At 36.0% G+C, this 20,272-nt stretch overlaps 1 protein-coding gene across 1 annotated transcript in view; it reads left to right on the top strand.

Moving 5' to 3' along the window:
- ITGB3BP (integrin subunit beta 3 binding protein) overlaps window positions 1-18,951 on the top strand; it is a 69,354-nt gene extending 50,403 nt beyond the window's left edge. The window contains exons 5-9 of the mRNA XM_055305035.1: window positions 3,217-3,295; window positions 3,878-3,971; window positions 4,839-4,898; window positions 11,709-11,759; window positions 17,638-18,951. Of these exons, the coding sequence (XP_055161010.1) occupies window positions 3,217-3,295; window positions 3,878-3,971; window positions 4,839-4,898; window positions 11,709-11,758 (283 nt within the window). The 3' untranslated portion in view covers window position 11,759; window positions 17,638-18,951. The remainder of the gene's footprint in view (window positions 1-3,216; window positions 3,296-3,877; window positions 3,972-4,838; window positions 4,899-11,708; window positions 11,760-17,637) is intronic.
- The last annotated feature ends 1,321 nt before the right edge of the window (window positions 18,952-20,272 follow it).

The raw sequence follows: 20,272 nt of genomic DNA, 5'->3' as shown, positions 1-20,272 counted from the left end.
GAATAAGTATAAGTATAAACAGATAAGTAGAGGTTCTGTGACCTATTTACCTTTTTCTCTATTAGACATAGTAAGTAGGGGGATCCCTGGGTGGCTCGGCGGTTTAGCGCCTGCCTTTGGCCCAGGGCGCGATCCTGGAGTCCTGGGATCGAGTCCCACATCAGGCTCCTGGCATGGAGCCTGCTTCTCCCTCCTCCTGTGTCTCTGCCTCTCTCTCTCTCTGTCTATGATAAATAGATAAATAAATCTTAAAAAAAAAAAAAAAAGACACAGTAAGTATTAAGAGGATAAAGGAAATCTGAGGATTTTGTCCCTGTAATGTACATATAACTTTCAGGTTTCTTGAAATTATATACAAATACAGTCTCTTACAGATAGTGACTTTTGATATAAGTTTTTGGTAATGGAATTAATTATGAGTTCATTTGTGGCCTTTGAGAGTATAGTACCAGTAGAGTGGTAAGGCAGAAATCTGAATATAAGAGTTTAATTTCAGTACGGAGGAATAGAGATTGGGTTTGGACCATTATTTTAAGCAATGATTTATGGGGGGAAAATTCATTAAATTAAGTAAAAGAATTAAACAGCCTCAAGGGCCAAGTAAATCATATACTTGTAATATATGATTACATACATCCCTGGGTGGCGCAGCGGTTTAGCGCCTGCCTTTGGCCCAGGGCGCGATCCTGGAGACCCGGGATCGAATCCCATGTCGGGCTCCTGGTGCATGGAACCTGCTTCTCCCTCTGCCTATGTCTCTGCCTCTCTCTCTCTATGTGTGACTATCACAAATAAATAAAAATTAAAAAAAAATCTGCTGTAAGATTCTTGTAGCACTCACAGTTTGGGCCAGAGAGTGAAGAAAACAAATAGGTAGGAAATCCAGGATTACACATTAGAAGGACATGTGTGTGGCAGAAGGTTAAGGGACTTTCTTTTCTTTTTGTTATTATCCCCAGCTTTATTGAAGTGTAATTGACAAATAAAATTATATATATTTAAAGTTTGTAACAGAATGATTTGAAACATATGTGTGTACCCATTCCATGAAACTGGTTGCAGTCAGGATGGGAGGAGTTGATTTCATCTAGGAAGAAGTAAAAGAAGGAGGAAGAGAAGAAGGAGATTAAAATAAAAATGGGGGTCACCTGGCTGACTCAGTCAGTAGAGCATGCAACTCTTGATCTCAGAATCATGAGTTGAGCCCCATGTTAGATGTAGAGTTTACTTAAAAATTAAATTAAAATTAAAAAAATAAAAATGAGAAGAATGATGTATTGTCACCTAGTCCACTGGTCATGCAGTGAAGACAAGTTTTCCTCTAAAAGCAGCTCAGGCATGTGAAGGATATCCTGGAAAATAGTTTTCCCAGTTATTTGATACTCAGGCCATACAGCTAGCTCTCCAAGGTTGTCAAAAACAGTTTGCCTAACTGAGCCCCTCAATAACTATCTTAATTTGAGAGGCAGAATTACTAACAGACCCTTTGGGGATATTACATTGTACGATTCCTGGGGACTCCATTTACATCTTACTCTATCTGAACAGAGAGCCCCTTGGATAGCAACCCTGCAGGACCCACCCTTCCCACATAATTACATGAGGGTCAACAAGGAGTATCATCAGTTGCTTAAGGTGTGGTAAGATAGTGTAGAGAGGATCTGCCACTTCAGTCCTCCCAGGAAAAGAAGGCAAGGTAAAGAGCCCTTCGGAATGCTTCTCATGGTGAAATAGCCGGTTTGCCTCAGCTTTGCCCCCTTGAGGCAGTAGTAGCATTGGTATAATGTCGGGGAAACTGGAGGTTCCCGGCCATGGGTGGGAGTCACTTAAGCCCTCTTGCTCCTTGAGGCTTTTGGAGCTCAATGGAAGGAGCTGGATTTCTTTTATGACACTCTTTCAAACTGAGGTTCAGGTGATAAGTAAGGCTTTTCATTGAAAATACTTGATAATCAAGGAAAATTTTTAAAGAAAAAAGATCACCTGCAATTCCATTTTCCTCACATAAATTTTAGTTTTTGCATAAATGCTGTTTTTCATTCCTTGTTTGCATACATGTATTTTACTTGGAGGGAACATATTGTACATATTTGTTGCATATGAAAATTTAACATATCAGTCTTATTTTTAATAGCACAGAAATGTTAATGGATAATATTGATATAATTTTGAAAAGCATTTAAATAAAATTTCTTTTTTTTTTTTTTCATAAAGTCAATAGCATAGATTTGTGGTCTCTGAAACAGTAGTCACTAGCCAGCCACACATGGCTAATGAGCATTTGAAATGTGACTAGTCTGAAATGAGATGTGCTATGAGTGTAAAGTACACACTGGATTTTGGAAAAAAAAAAAGCATACAATATCTCATGAATAATTTTTATTGATTACATGTTGAAATGATAATACTTTAGATATGTTGGTTAAATAAAATATATTATTAAAATTAAGTTCACTTCTTTTTACTTCTTTCAATGTGTCTACTAGAAAATTTTAAATTACATTTGTGGCATACATTTTATTTCTGTTAGACTGCACTGATGTAGATTATCATATACAGCTATGAGATCATAAAATTGGACAATAAGGGAATAGTTAAATCATCTTTGGCATGTTTACTAGATATAATATTGTGCAGCCTTTAAAATTATAAACCTATGGGTGATGTGGCCAAAAAGTATATGTATTATATTAAGGAAAGAAAGTATGATATAAAATTATAGAAATTGTTTTTAAAATACCTAAGAGAATTTTTCCTGTATGCTAACATGCTAACTAGGGATATGTTCAGAGATAAGATTACAAATGAAGTTTCCTTTGTTTTCAAATTTAAAAGAATGCCTTTGTAACCTTTTTTCACTCTGAAATTATCAAAGCCATCAAACTTACTTTTTTATTTAAAATAATTCCTGGGTAACCCTGACTCAGGCTTAGATCAAGGTAAATAAGGAGATGGTATATTAGGGTTCTCAAAGTGGAACTGTGGAGAAAGGAGCAAGCCAACTAACTAGATCTTCACATCTCCCACTGTTCAGAGGAAATGAAAGCAAAAATCCCAAAGACAGGTTGGTTTGTAAAGGGATGAAAGACATTTACATCTTTCACTACTTTGTAAAGAAAAGGATTAGAAAACTGAATCAGATCTTTTTAAAAGAATTAAAGGTGTGAAAATGACTTGCTATTTTAAATGCTTCATCTTGCTAATTTTTTTCATTTATAGATTCATGATGTTGCTATCTAAAGTTGAGAAATCATCAGAAGAAATCATGGAAATAATGCAAAATTTAAGCAGTATACAGGTTAGCTTTTTTTTTTTTAATTTATAAATAAAATAAGTTTTATTTATTTATTCATGAGAGACACAGAGAGAGAGGTAGAGACACAGGCAGACGGAGAAACAGGCTCCATGCAGGGAGCCTGACATGGGACTCGATCCCAGGTCTCCAAGATCACGCCCCGGGCCAAAGGCAGCGCTAAACCGCTGAGCCACCAGGGCTGCCCAGGTTAACTTTCTTTTTTCCTTTGGGGCGTATAATTTTTCATATGTCTACTACTTCATTTGAAAAAAGAAAATAGGAAAGAAGCCCCAGATTGGAGAATCCAATCCAGGAAAGAATTTTCAGGGAATATGTCTATTTTACTTTTCACGAGAATTTCTTTTCTTATATGAATACTAACCATAATCTTTTAGTAATATCTGGCTTTTTCACATTTTAAAGTTTGCAGTGTTGACCTGCCAGCAAAAGTTAAATTTCTTACCACAGAGTTTAAGTTTTTCAGATGAAAGGAACAGTAATGAAAGGAACATTACTGATAACTAGACTTACCAGTAATGCTCTATATGTAGAGAACTTAACTCATTTAAGATGTCTTTCTTTTAGGCTTTGGAGGGCAGTAGAGAGCTTGAAAATATCCTTGGGATCTCCTGTGCATCCTGTTTCTTACAAAGAGAAATGCGGAAAATGAAAAAACTAAGTAAGAAAAATTCATGGGTTTTCAGTGGCATCTCTCTGATTCCTTATTTCTAAACATTAGAATATATCTAATGTTTTCAGTTTTAGAGATAAACTCAATAATCTTTCCCAAATTTAAATCTGATAGACTTTTTTATATATGGCACTACTGGACATGTAATGGAAATCTTATTTAAAGAATAAGAAGCTGGGCAGCCCCGATGGCCCAGCGGTTTAGCGCCACCTTCGGCCTGGGTTATGATCCTGAAGACCCGTGATCGAGTCCCATGTCGGGCTCCCTGCATGGAGTCTGCTTCTCCCTCTGCCTGTGTCTCTGCCTCTCTCTCTCTCTCTCTCTCTCTCTCTCTCTCTCTCTCTGTGTCTGTCATGAATAAGTAAATAAAATCTTTAAAAAAAAATTATAGGGATCCCTGGGTGGCTCTGTGGTTTAGCACCTGCCTTTGGCCCGGGGTGTGATCCTGAAGACCCGGGATCAAGTCCCACGTCAGGCTTCCTGCATGGAGCCTGCTTCTCCCTCTGCCTTTGTCTCTGCCTCCCTCTCTCTCTGTCTGTCTCTCGTGGATAAATAAATAAAATCTTAAAAGAAAAAAAATTATAAGAAGCATATATCTTTTCCCAGGATATGTTACTTCGGGGATTCTTGTTGAATATGAAGGAAAAGAATATGCCTTCAGCCTGATAATCAGGCTTTTTAAAAATCTGGTGCTTATTCTTTAAATAAGATAAAATAAGGTATTACATTTTGTACTTTATACCTATTATGTATTACTTCAAATTATCTTTTTCTCATGAAGTTATCCAAGGATGAGAAATTATTCATATTCTATGCTAAATCTTAACATGAGTATTTTTGTTTTTGTTCTTTTAGTGATAAAAGTAACAGAACAAAAACTGTTTGAAAAGAAGTGTTCAGAATTTTCCAACAAAGGTAAAGAGTTGTGTTTTCATTTATATTAAAAGATCCTTTCATCTCATTTCGCCAATCATCATGAGTCCTTTTTTACTGTGGTCTTTTTAAAAGATAATAAATCTCATTTGAAAACCTTATACTGAATTTGGCAGGCCATGTCTGATAAGATAACTTCTCTGATTATTAAACTTTTAAAATATGTTTTGAAATACAATTTTCAGTTTAAGATTTAGATTTTGTCTTTTTATTAAAAGTTCTTCTTGAGCATACAGACAAATAGGAACAAGCATTAATATATAGCAACTTTTTTAATGGTGAATTAGGATTACACAAAGCATAAAAAGTTACTTTGTAACCAGCGTTTTGAAAACTTTCAGATCATTAATGATGTTTGATCTACTGTGAACTCATATGCCTCTGAGCATTTCACAGCATGGGAAACTAAATTAGCAGGCTTCCCATAACACATGCACGTCCATACCTCAGTAAGCAAAATGATCATGGACTATAAAATATTAAAACCTTTAGACCAACTTAAGAGGGATCATTTTAATATTACTGACATAAATGCCATTTTGCAATCTCTGCAAGTGGAACTAGGCCTTTAAGCGGGTAGCTATGTTTTAGTCTACCATTTTTGAATACCAATGACTACCAATTATTGAGGACCAGTAATTCTAAGTTCCCAACACTAGGATCAGCAGATCTTTACCTCTACTCTGCACGATATCTATTATCACTGTCATTATAGATAAGGAACAAAAACAAAAAATGTTAAGTAACGTACCCAAACACACTATTTTTTTTTATTTTTTTTTAATTTTTTTATTATTTTTTTTATGATAGTCACAGAGAGAGAGAGAGAGGCAGAGACACAGGCAGAGGGAAAAGCAGGCTCCATGCAGGGAGCCCAACATGGGACTTGATCCTGGGTCTCCAGGATCACACCATGGGCTGAAGGCAGTGCTAAACCGCTGAGCCACCCAGGCTGCCCAACACACTGCTATTTAAATGTCAGAGCAGGAATTCCAACTAAAGACCAGTCAAACCTCAAAAAAGTATGCTTTTTTTCCATTGTTCCATGTTGCCTCTTCCTACAACAAATGAAATCACTTAGTCAACCCAGCTTTTAGATTCAAATGAGGCATAACTGAAACCACTTCAACCAATCTAGTATATTGGATTATATTTAGGATCTTTAACAAGCCAGTGATGAGTTTGCATGGAAAGTACTAGGATTCCCTGTTATTTCCAAAGGCCACCTGGTAATATAGGGCAATAGCCCTGGCAGGACTCCTCCAAAGCTCATGAAGGAAGAGAGCTGAGCAGGTTTCCCGAACCATTCAATGGAGCAGAGTTAACTTCCACTGTGATCCCAAGAATTTAAGAATATGAAGTTAGCTCTTAGAAAAGGCTTAAGACCTCTTCTTTCCTATACTGTGAAACTTGATTATAATGTGTAGCTGGATTTCAGTGGTTTCAGTTTCTTTTTCCTTGAGAAGTTTTAGAGGATCATAAATGGGAAATTGGATTGTTGATTATTTCCCAACCAGAGGAAATCTATATATTATGTGCCAATGGTGTGGATTTTTTTCAATCTGTAACTTCCTAGAAGTGACCAGAATTAGGCTTTACAGAGTTGGCTTTCACCAATTTTTGAGAAATGAGGAAGGGAAAATTGTAGAATAAATAAGTGAATTGTCACTTTAATATTGGGGAAGAAATTTCCAAAACTATCGTTTCCTTCCCTAAACATTTATTAAGACATTAAAGGTATATTCCATGTATTAAAAGTTATCTCCTTTCAGTTATCTATTATATACCAATTCTTTGTGTGTTTATGCATGACCAGCTTTAAAACTATTTTCTAGGATTTTAGGCATTAAAACTGACTTGCTCATTACCAGGTTTCCCTAAGGACTGAGTGTTTGTTCATGCATAAAGGAGATCCTGTGACTAAATCATGTTTTAAAATTTCTAATAAGGGAACCCTGGGTGGCGCAGTGGTTTGGCGCCTGCCTTTGGCCAGGGTGCGATCCTAGAGACCTGGGATCAAATCCTACGTCGGGCTCCCAGTGCATGGAGCCTGCTTCTCCCTCTGTCTATGTCTCTGCCTCTCTCTCTCTCTCTCTCTCTCTCTCTCTCTGTGTGACTATCATAAATAAATAAATAAAATAAAATAAAATAAAATAAAAAAAAACAAAATTTCTAATAAGCATGATTATTTGTTGTGGCCAAAATGAAAACTGAATTTAAATATATATAAAATATATAATAGCTATAGAAATATATATTAGAATATATGTCATCTTCCATTTGTTTCTTGGCAAGAGCTGAATTAGCTCTTTACATTTCCTGAGGTATTCAGATCTTCATTAGCTTTTCAATTAATATTTTTTTAAAGATTTTTTATTTATTTATTCATGAGAGTCACAGAGAGAGGACAGAGAGGCAGAGACACAGGCAGAGGGAGAAGCAGGCTCCACGCAGGGAGCCTGATGTGGGACTCGATCCCAAGACTCCAGGATCATACCCTGGGCCGAAGGCAGGTGCTAAACCACTGAGCCACCCAGGGATTCCTTCAGTTGATTTTTTTTAAAGTATTGTTGCGTAAAAAATCTTTTGAAACTTATTTCCTTTAAAATTTGAGTGTTTTTACTGAGTGTTTTTTCCTCTTCTCTGTCTAGCTAATGATGCATTTTTTTTATTTTGGTTTTTGATTAAAGATGATGCACATCGACACATTTATATATGTATATATAATTTTTTGCTGAGTTAACAACTTTAAACCCTTTTTATTTGTATATTCATTTTACAAAGATTTAGCTAGTGTTTTTGACATCTCAAACTAATTTGCTTTATACGTTCCTTATTTGGGGATCTAGCCTTTAGCCTTTTATAGAAATTTCTACTTCACTTCTTTCACTATGCTATTATCCATAATTGCTTAAATTTTAAAATATTTGGGGAATCTTGATAATATTAGAAGTTATGTAATGTTAAAAATAACTCCTATAATATATATGGGATTTGTTTTATTAGGTACTTAAAGAAAATAAGAACAAATTACTTTTTTCACTATAAAAAGAATGTCCTTCAGATTATCATAAAATTTTCCTAGAATAGTTAAAATAGACAATATCAGGAAAATTCCAACATTTAGGCTATTGTTGCTCCTTCAGGTCAGCCCCCTGGTTCTGTTTATTTTTCCATGTCACTCCTAGCTAGCTTGTTTAGCATCAGTTGCAGCCTTTATTACAGAGAAGTACAATTGTAAAAATAACATGCTAGTGTTTTAAATAAATAGACATCTGACACATTTTTTAAGGCTTTACAGGGGAAATTAAAACATATACAATAACATGAAAAGGTACACTGAGATTTTCATAGTTTTCAAAAGAACTGGATGTTGCAAATCAGGGGCTGCTTTGATAGAGCATATGAATAAAAGAGGCTCTCCCTTGCTAAATACAAATTTCTTAAAGGAAGGCTTTCTTTCTTTTTTCAGTTACTTAGGAAGTAAGCCTAACTTCATTTTCCTTAATAATATTGGCTTTTTGACTCTTAGAAAAATAATGAGATGAAAGGTCCTTTTTCTGTTACATTTGGATGTGAATTTTCATAATTATTCTTAATTTGTTATGCTGAAGATTTAAAACATGACCATTCAATGGGTTGATACAGATGGAATGTCACATTATCATCACATGGTAAGGCATGAAATTTATTTACTTTCATAATCAGCCTCTACTTAAAACAACTTGATACAAATATTCCTAAGTCAATAGAGGGTATTATATAGCACTTAGTATTTTCATTTTTTCTGGAAATATTAAAAAATACCATCATTGTTTGTCTAAGACCAGTACTTCCAGTAAACAAAATGTTTTTCAAAAGAATGTAAGCAAATTGTAGAACAGTTGCCAAGATATGAAATCTAGACACATTAGCTTTAGTCCAAAACATATTTTATCTGTTTTGAGAATAATTGTGTAGGTTGCAGTATGCATATTTGAAATGAAATGTAACCATGTGAACTTTACAATTGTTCAAAAAAGTTGATTGTCTCAGCTGTTTGTAATACAAAATATTTCAGAATTTCTAGCCATGGCCTTCAGAAGAAAAGTGCAAGCTATAACGTTTGTTTTCTTTAGCTAACTTACTGTCTTACATTATTAAATTCATCTGGGTTATAGGATTTTAAAGTTTTCGAATTCTTGGACTACAGGACAAATTTTAAGCTCTTTCTGTTCTGACTATGAAATAGTTTGATACTGCCTTTTCATTCTAACCACCCACAGAAGTATTTTTTAATTTAAAGATATGTTGTTCTTTCCCTCACTCAGGCTTGAAAATGTATTTATCATATCAGCCAAATAATTTTACTCCCTAGAAGACTACTGTCCTTTTAGTTTTTTATACCCTCACATTAAACAGTATCTTTTTTCAAATAAATACTTCAGTCTTAAAAGCACTAAAGTTTGAAGTGTAGACATGATGCGTTTTAGAAGAAACAAAAATTCCTTCCTGTGCCTTCATGTTCTTGGTTTATCTGAAGATAAAAAATGGAGATATTAGTTTTGGTGACACAAATCTACATAATGTACAATTGTAGTCCTAGCTCTTTATCAGAATTCTCCTGTCATGTTGTACTTGGTTCATATCTTTCCTATTAATAATGTTAATGCCCTTGTCTTACACTATTCATCACTGTTTTGGGGATACATTTTGACTGCTTACTTGAGATTTGTCTACGATTTAAGGAAAAGCAAATTGATTTATTACTTTTCAAAGCCTTTTAAATAATTTCTTCCATGATTCAAATTTTTGTATACTTCTTTAGAAGTATGATAGTTTTTATCTTTTAAATAACCAGTAAAAAAAATTTAACCGTAGATTTGAACTCACTTAATAGCAATTATATGTTTAAGAGGTGTAAATAACTTGCTATCAGACATTACGAATATCCAGGTGCTCTGTATGTGCTGATGACAACAAAATTGAAACGAAAGACTGTAATAATTCTGACTGGTTTTCTCTGCAGAAGATATTGATTATTTGTGTGTGGTGAGAGATTTGGAAAATTCAATTAAAGGAGTTGTGCAAAGGTTTCATAAATTTTCCTTCTACAGCATGTACACAGACATTGTTGCGTATTAAATCAATGCAGCACTTCACAATATATTTTCTTTGAAACATAAAAATAAATAACATTTAAACAGTTCTGCTTACTACAGAAACAAATTTTATTTTCTGTGAAGCATTTAGTCATGTGCTATCACTGACTCATACACATTTGCCAGCTGTAACAAATTTTATAGACATTTTCTCCAGAGACATATCTCACATACTATGAATTTTTAAATGAGCAAATGGTGAAGAAGGGATGTCAGCAATATAAAAATTGATCAGTTAAAAGATAAAAGCATAAGTAAAGAGATTTGTATGGTAGTCTTAATAGGTTTTATTAAATAAAAATACTATAAAAAGACAGTAATGAACAGACTGAAGACTAACCGTTCTTGAGATGGAGAAAAATTATTCTGGCACATTTAGTAGAAATTGGTTTTATGTCACCTGACAGGTGAACATTTTTTTTCCCTGTTTTAACTCTTAGAGAGAGTAGTCAAAAATCTCTTCAAAAAAAGACTTAGATAAATTTTCTAAGTGGCTTATGTATTAAACACACACATAGAATGATAAAGCAGATATTTATAGTGTTATATAGATAATTATATAGTTAAAAGCAAGACTTCTGTAAAAAGTATTGGGTGAATTTTTCCTCCAGCTCAGACTTATACAAGAGGAAAAGAAGCATTTTTTAATTTATACTGTTCATACCATATGCTTCAGCTCTCTGGAATCTCTCTTTGTGAACTCCAGGCCTCTCTACTGTTTCTCTCTCTACCTGGATTGCTCTTTCTTCCTTCTCTGTCTAGCAGATTCCTCATTCTTTAAGAACAGCTTCAGCTCTCTGGAATCTCTCTCTTTGTGAACTCCAGGCCTCTCTACTGTTTCTCTCTCTACCTGGATTGCTCTTTCTTCCTTCTCTGTCTAGCAGATTCCTCATTCTTTAAGAACAGCCTCAGATGTCACATCTTTTATGAAACTCTCCCCAACTTGCCTAGGTAAAGTTAAATTGCTTTTTCTTCTGGCCTTCTACAACACTTGTCTGAATGTTTATAAATGTATTATGTTGTAGAGTTGTAGTGTATTGTAATTGTCCGATTATATGGCTCCTCCTGAGCTCCTCCTTGGCAAACAAAAGTCGTATCTCTATAGTATAGCCCCAGAGCCTAGTATAGAACCTGATAGAAGGTCCACAGTGCATGTTCAGTGAAAAAATAAAGACAAATGCAATAAGAATTTTTTAAAGGAATTTAAATATTTTCAAATACTTATAAATTACTATCTCCTTACATGCCTCATCCATTCAATACTTACTGCATGCCTACTATGAGCCAGGCACTGTTCTAGCACTGGGGATACGGTAATGACCAAGGCAGACATAGTCCTGCCCTCATGATTATAGAATCTGTCACAAAAGACAAATAATTATAATAAAGCATAACCACATAATAATCATAATCATTATATTAATAAGTTTTGGGGCACTTTTTATCCTAAATTCTTAAATGTACATTCTGAAACAGAATTGGGCAAATCAGTAAAATGTTGAAATGAGAATTTATAACCCTGAAGCTGTTTATAATGTAAAAAAAACTTTATGTTTGGGTTCTTTAATTTCATTTGATTCAGCATTTATTCTGTATCACATATTGTGACAACTTACTTTGAAATGTTTTCTGAAAAACTTTTTTCTTACAGAATTGCATCATCTTGACAGCTATGAATTCCTTAAAGGCATTTTAAACTGAGGTAGGGTTTCACCTTTCTAACTAAGGTTATTAGCCTTGTGAAATTTCACTGTTTTGTTCAGATGGAAACATTTTACTTATATTATCAAATTTGGTATTGTGTGTCTATGAAGAAAATAGGGACATGAGCTTTGGAAGTGTTTTTGAAATTATATTGAATTTATTTTTATAAATTGTAAGAGGACAATCTGACAGGATGTGCGAGTTAGAAGCTGATTGAAAAGAACTGTTGAGCCTAGCTTTAAAAGTCAAGTGCATATTTTTAGGTTAGTATTTAGAGGGCTCTTAATTTAGCATCTTTATTTTTTTTTTTAAGATTTTATTTATTTATTCATGAGAGACACAGAGAGAGAGGCAGAGACATAGGCAGGGGGAAAAGCAGGCTCCATCCAGGGAGCCTGATGTGGGACTCAATCCTGGGACTCCAGGATCACACCCTGGGCCGAAGGTGATGTATTTATTTAATTAAATAAAATATTAAAAAAAAAAAAAAACTAGCCTATCCCAGACTTAGTGGCATCAATATTAAATAAGATTCTTAGAAGCTAACTAGATGTTGCCTACTATCTCTTAGGAAAAATTAATGCAAAATAAATTCTGTAGTGAAAATACATTTCTTTGGAAATTGTATTTCAGGGAACCCTGGGTGGTGCAGCGGTTTAGCACCTGCCTTTGGCCCAGGGCGCGATCCTGGAGACCCGGGATCGAATCCCACGTCGGGCTCCTGGTGCATGGAGCCTGCTTCTCCCTCTGCCTATGTCTGCCCCCCTCTCTCTCTCTCTGTGTGACTATCATAAATAAATAAAAATTAAAAAATTTTAAAAAAAAGGAAATTGTATTTCAAATGATTAGTATTAGCTTCCTAACTTTAAAAAATATTTGCAAAATATATGCAAAATTGTGTCACTTTCCTTCACTAAAATGTTTATTCTGTTGTATGTAACAAATAATAGTTTTGGTTTTTTTTAAGATTTATTTATTTATTCATGAGAAACAGAGAGAGAGAGGCAGAGACACAGGCAGAGGGAGAAGCAGGCTCCCCGCAGGGAAGCTCCATGCAGGACTCCATCCTGGTTCCCAGGGTCACACCCTGAGCCAAAGGCGGACACTCAACCACTGAGCCACTCAGGTATCCACAAACTATAGTTTGTAAAAATAGCTGACATTCATTAAGCACTGTCAATATGCCAGGTACTATTGTAAGTACCTTATACATATTCCATTTAACCTTTTCAGCAATTTACATGACATAACAATTATCGCCTTTATTTTATAGTTGAGGAAATAAGTACAAAGAGGTTAATAACCTTGTCCTAGAATGATCTAAGAGTCAAAGCCAGGATACTAAGCTGAGTAGGCTGGCACCAGAATCTTTGCTTTGCCCAGTCACAATAGTAAACTACGATTGTCAGATGTCACTACTGGTCAAAGGTTTTAGATCCTGTTAAATAGTAAGGATCTAATATATATGCATATACATATGTACTCATTATAGGTTAAACATTTTATACAATTTCTGGCCCATGGCAATCCAACAGATAACTGTTAGATGGCGATCCTAAATACATAGTTACAGTTATACATCTGGCAAATAACATACATATTGAGTATTTGATGGTCTCATTTGAACTTTGGGGAACTTAAAGTACTGAGAATAGCTTTGTGCTCCTGGATCCTAATAAAGACTAGAACATTAGGGGTGATCTTCTGAGTCTTTAATATGAATAGTATTTAACAAAAAAACTTTCAAGAATGAAGGTTGTCCTGCCACTCAACTTCCCATTTAGTGGGAAATATTGGAGAGAAATAACAATGAAATGAAACTGGACTTTACCTTTGAGGCATTTTCCTTGGTTCTTTTGACTTTTCTTCTTACTTTGGCACTTTCTTCATAATCTTACCCTACCCATTCCTTGACTTTAGTTCTCACCTTAATGCAGCTTATGGCTTCCGAATCGATTTTGACCATCTTTCTGAGGTATAAACTCACAACTCAGCTGCCATATGTTTTGCCCCAAGTGTGCTGATTTCATCATCCCCCCCCAAAAAAAAAAATTCTTTCTCATTTGCCTTTTTAGGGATTACATGAATCCAGTGATAAGACTCAAAACCTCAAAATTCTGTCCTTCTTTGTGCCCTCATATGCAACTGCTGCCAGGCCAGATCACTTCTAAAAATGTTTACCTCTTCTTTCCATGCCCCCTGTACTAGGTTATTCCTTCATGACCTCTCATCCAGATTATCCTCCCCATTGTAATCTGCCTCTCTGCCCCCTTGGTCCCTTTCCCCTACAGCCTGTCCTGCTACTTGAAAAGTTATGCCTAAGAAGATACCACTCTGCCATATTCACAGTAAAATCCAAATTTCTATTGCATTCAGCACTCTCTGTAATGTGACCACAGCTTACCTTGTCCTGGTGCCTCAGTCACTCCAGATGATGTGCCATTCTTCAGACACATTCCTCAGAGAGAACATTTCTCATTCCTTTATCTTTGTTCTTGTCTCTCCTCTGCTTGACATGCTTTCTTGACATGTTTCATTATCAAAACTTTACCCATCTTTCAAAACCTGCTTATAAATCACCTTACAGTAGGCTTTCTCAGATCCCTCTTTTCCATGTTGTCTCGTTCCTTTTTTATGCATTTGTCATAGCTGCCCAACTGGTATGACTAAGCGAGGGTATTAAATTCTGATTTTGTCCCGTGCCTTAGAAACTTCTGACTGGCGCAGTACTCCTGATGCCATTGTGGCCAACTCCCCTGTCTGCACATCAAGTCCTGCCCCGTCTCACACTTATGTGATTACTCCACCTGATATTTATTGTTCAGTGGGGGAAATAACCCATACAAATTCACTCCCAGAGCCTTTAACAAGCAAAGCCTTTATAAAATAATGTTACAATAAGAGAGACAGCTACCTATGGATCACAGACTTAGACAGTAGCAGTACAAAGACCAGCAAAGGGGTGGGGGAGCATGATTTGGGCTAATATTAACAGAGGACACTGCAGGAGATATTGGGATAATTTATCTAGAAATAACTGGATAAATCACTGGGTAAACAAAAGTAGAGGCTTAGTATAAACAGAACACTTGGGCAGCCCCGATCGCCCAGCGGTTTGGCGCCGCCTTCAGCCTTGGGGTATGATCCTGTAGACCCAGGATCGAATCCCACGTCGGGCTCCTGGTGCATGGAGCCTGCTTCTCCCTCTGTGTCTCTGCTTCTCTCTCTCTCTCTTTCTCTTTCTGTGTCTGTCATGAATAAATAAAATCTTAAAAAAAAATAGAGCACTTGCATAATGCCAACCTTCTAAAACCTAGTTGATTAATCAAGCTAAAGATACAAGATTTATATTATATACACAAAACAATAATATAAGCCAAGCTGTGATAAGCAATACAAGTTCAGACCCACTTCTTTCCAGGATTCTGGCCAATAGCAAGCACAAAAAGGGATTATGAGTCCATTGAGAATCAAAGTATCAACTTTATTAGTGGAGGAATTGATAACCTCAACATGGCAGGCCCTCTGATAGAAGATTAGGGTAACTAATGTGGAGTGTGCCTAAGACAGAAGTGGAACCCCCTCTCCCATACTGAGTCTAAATCTTGAACGCTGTGAATCCCAATCTTGAACCTGAGGAGAAAGCTGTATCTTTGAAGTAGACCCCATGTCCATGTGCCTCTACAATGCAAAGACCACAGACATACCTATGCTTGATTGCAGATGAGATCAATAGAATGGGCTGGTATCCTTACAGGATGAAATTAGGAAGCACAAAGACCCAATGGACTTGAGAGGAGACAGTGAAAGGGAAACTGAATAGTGGGAAAGAGGTATAAGAGTGACATATGGGGATCCTTGGGTGGCTCAGCAGTTTAGCCCCTGCCCTCAGACCAGGGGGTGATCCTGGAGTCCCAGGATCGAGTCCCACATCGGGCTCCCTCCAGGGAGTCTGCTTCTCCCTCTGCCCTGCCCCTCCCACCCCCCGCCGCCGTGTGTCTCTCATGAATAAATAAATAAAATCTTTAGGAAAAAAAAAGTAACATGTATTATTACTAGTGAAATGTGGATTGATGTTCTGGACTTTGGCCAATCAAGTTTGTCACTCTTCCATAGGGTATAGAGAGCAGAAGAGCTGACAGTTCCTTCCTCTTTAGACTAAGGATTATAAACCTTCCTTTCTAAGAACCAAGTGAAGAATAAGCAATAGTATACGAATACACAACAAACATCGATCACCTCAGGATGGAGTGATTAGGTCATTATTTAAGAGTTCATGATTTTAAAATCAATTCTAGTTATTCCACTCTACATTATCTCTGACAGAGGACCGTCTGGACCCTAGTAGTGGAAACTCTGTACTTTACTAGGAAGCCTGAATTTGAGAAATGGGTCATTTTGATGGGCTGCATAAACATAATAGAATAACATGAATAAAAAAGGCAGAATAGTAGAATGACTGAACAATAGTAGGTTGGACCACGTCATTGATAGTTATGATCACCAGGCTTAATAGGTTCAGACTTTATTCATTAGGCAAAAGTAGACCAGTGAAGATTATTAGGGAAGTAACAATCCAAAATATGTCTTAGAAAGAATATAATTGCTATGTGAAGGATAATTCCTGTCAAAATACTGCTCATGAACTGCATCACTATATCTAAATTGCTTTTCATTTGTGTTCTGAGATATTCATCTCCAGAACCAGTAGGGCAGTGTAGAGATAATATTAATGCTACTGTAGTCTTGTGTTGTGACATAGTGTATTATCACATTGAACACAGTTATTTGTTTTTGCTGGATCCTGAATTTGGCCTCAGAATCTTTCTCAACACTTCTAGCAGCCCTGATCAACTTGTAAAACTCCTTTGCATGGTCTGGCATTGTAACAGAGGACAGGATTTGGATTACATGTCTAGCACCAGTTCTGCTACCTACTTAGCTCTGTGGCCTTAATAAGGCACTTGGCTCCCCTAAACCTTAACTATAAAATGGGACTGATCCTTACCTTGTGGGATTCTACAAGATAAGCTTAACTAGCACCTCCCCCACAGTAACTATTTAATGATAGTCTTACTTTTCTGTATAGTATTGTCATTAGTTCTGATAACTCTGGATCGGTGACCTCTAGGGATATCAAGTGAACACTAGAGTGCTTAAAATCTCCTCTAGGAATTCAGACCAGGCTCAACTTGGCAAGAGATGGTGGTGGTCAAGTTGGCAACCTACCTCCTGGGACAAAGAATATATGTGGATTCTCATGAATAGGGAAATATAGGAGCCTACCATCTTACTTCTTAATAGCTGCAAACATAAGCATGGAAGGGGTATTTCAGGAGTGAAAGGTCCAGATGCCCTATGGGAAACATGCCATCACTTGCCAGTGGCTGCTTGGGGGCGGGGAGGTTTCCTCACCCAGAGGTCCTGAGCCAAACGGCAAGAACGTCTGCCACCACTGGGAGGCACCCGAGGGACATGCTCTGAATAGGAATGCCAGTAACTACGGTCTCTTTTTTTGGGGGGCAGCTGTTGGAGGAAACACCTGCTGAAAGGCCCTTAAGGCTTATAGACCAAAGGCATGTAGATTTTGGTGTTTTCAGCAAGTGGGTCATGTAGGAGTTTCAGAGATCTCTCAGAAGTATCCCAAGACCGATCTTCAAAGTGGAGAGTGCAATGTCTGAGTAACCCTATTGACAGTTATTTATGAAGATGAATCTCGTTAGAAGACCCAAAAATGAACAAATGAGACTGCCAGTATCTCCTCTAGGTGCCAGATCACATGGTAATGGGTGCTTGAACCATGGAAGTAATGCATGAGAGGCATGTTAATTTGGAAACTAGTTCTTGATCTAATAACCGTCCTATTTATCCTGCAGGCATTAGAAGAAATGTGCCCACTCTGAACACCAACTTCGTCTGCATCTGCCTGACCGTATTTAAAGGAGCAGAAACGTCTGTAATTAATCTGCCCAGTAAATACCAGATCAGAGCACTAGGCAGGTGTGTGTCTAGATAAAATTTCTTGCAGCTAATTTAAACTTTCTACACACACCAGTGGATAATCTCAATGTAAATAATACATTTCTCCTGGACCCTTTAATGTGAGCCAACATGCTGGAGAGGATATTAACTTCTGCTCTCTATGACATACACGTCTGTGTACTTTTAGCTTTTATAGATAGATTTGAAGCATTTATGAAAAGAGCACCTTTGGTAAAAGTGTAGGTTTTAAGACTCAGATTAAATTTAATGAGTAGAAGTAGGTACCACTTTCCCATTGAAAGCCCCAGATGCATATTAGATTCTTTTTAAACTTTTTAAATTTTTCTATGAGTTTATTATGTAGCCACTATCTCAGGATGAGTTTTTCTACTCTACCTATTTCTATGCTAGTGTAGAAAAACTATTTTCAAAGTTTTAAAATTGTCACACCTTCTTTTATAAAATAGTGGAATGCATTTTTCGGTACAAATATATTTTTAAGTAGGAAGTTATTCTTAAACTGAACTACACAGACTCTACTGAATTTAAAGAGATCTTTCTTATGGGTCAGTATGTGATCCCCTCAAAATTATTTTGAAGCATTAAGTTTCTATTTTTCTATGGTGTTCTTTTGTATCATCCTTGCAGCGTCACAAAATAAAAGGGAGGAGGGACTCACAGGATGTGTTATAACTTGGGTAACATGGTTTTTTAAAACCTCTATTTTTCTTTGATTATCTCTACAAGGGAAAAAGTGCCATTCCCTTGGTACTTGCCCTAAGTCTTGATAAAATTTGTATAATCCGGTATCATGTAAATAAAAATACTATATGAAAATCTGAAACAAAATTTAAGTTTGAAAAATAACTGATTTTCCAGTTAGAGAAATTTCAGATTTACCTCTTAAAATGAAAATGAGTTTTTAAAAACTATTAAATGACTTAGATACTAAATAGTAACCCAATTAACTATTAAATTGAATTCCCTTCACTAATGATTTTATTGGTACTACGTAAGATTTTAAAGATAATCTAACAAATATTAAGAACACTTTGTGATACACAGTCCTTATAATAGGACATTACCTAAAATATACCAAAATGATAATTCCTTTGTATTCTAGCATTCCTTTGTGTGAAAACTAACCTTAGGATGTAAGCCAAAGCATATAAACTTGTATTAGTCAGGAAATAAAGGGTTAAGAAGTAGATTGGTTGCATATGTAATGCAACTTATGTACGTATGTGCTTAATACTATTAAGTCAGTTACTGTATGTTTGACCTCTTGATACACTAAGCTTTTGCCTTTCAGAACAGCTGGGTCTGCTAAGAATCATTTCCCAGTTCTCTTCATTGTAGATCAGATGACTCTCGCTTTATCACCCTTGGAGGCCACATGAAGGACAAAGCAGAAAGATCCACACACAAAACTAATGTTTATATGGGGGAAGGGGGGGATACACGTGGCCCTGATCTTCCAATGAACATAACAGAAGAGAGACCAATTGAGACTTGAAACCCTTGTGTTACTCTAACCATTAGTTACATCCTATCCGTCTTTTACTCTTTCTGAACAGAGAGGCTCCTTTGGCTGTCTTGACTTTTGTAAATGTTTCACTCACTTAGTTGTGGTTTATCATTTGGACAGAATGCTACATCTGGGATTTTTCTCCCCTCTTTAAGGCCTCAAGGGAAAATGGCTTCATATTTGATACATGAACATACACCCTGTTCTCTTCATTTTAAGAAGCAAACCTAAGTTTATTGGTATCAGAAAACTACATTTCTCAGAAACGACCCTTCCCTCTAAAATAAACTTGAAAATCACTTAGAAGGGTTCATTTTTTGGCAGGTATATTCATGAAGTAAGTGAGAAATTTTAACATTTTTGCATTATCTAAATATCTTTATATTAAAATATCCCAATAACCCTGACTGTCTGAGAGAAGTACTTGGGATTGCCAATATCTGTGATCTTAATTCATCAGACATTTTTGGTATTTTGGAACCTAATCCCTCAAAGTGGACTCTTCTTAAATTGGTTACTAATAGATACAAGATATTTGACTTAAAATTGCTACAAATCTCCATAAAAGCTGCAGTGTTACTCAATATGATTAAATTATCTGGGAAAATGTGTATTTCCCTATATATAGGATTTACCTACGAGATACTTTGAATATGGGTGCATTCTATTTTATTAATATTTACATAATACTTTGATTTTCAAACAATGCTTCTCTGCTCCAGCTTTTCAGAAGTTAGAACTTCCTCATCACTGATTTAAATCAATATCCTGTGTTAAACCCATATATGCTATTACAAAAAATAAAAAATAAAAAAAAATAGGACTATACCAGCCAGCCAAGATGCTGACATTTGGGCACAGTGATTACAGATGGTGACCATGGACAGCAATGTTCCTGCTGATTCGGCAGTGATTCAAGGCTGCTTTTCTGTGCTGACCTGCCCTTTGAGTCTTTATGCACATCTGCTTTGAGAAAGAATACTTCCTGGTTTTTGCTTCGT

This window comes from Nyctereutes procyonoides, unplaced genomic scaffold (assembly GCF_905146905.1).
Source record: "Nyctereutes procyonoides isolate TBG_1078 unplaced genomic scaffold, NYPRO_anot_genome, whole genome shotgun sequence".
Taxonomy (NCBI): Eukaryota; Metazoa; Chordata; class Mammalia; order Carnivora; family Canidae; genus Nyctereutes; species Nyctereutes procyonoides.
The sequence above is the reverse complement of the archived record's forward strand: the minus strand, read 5'-3'. Positions and strand labels throughout refer to the sequence as shown.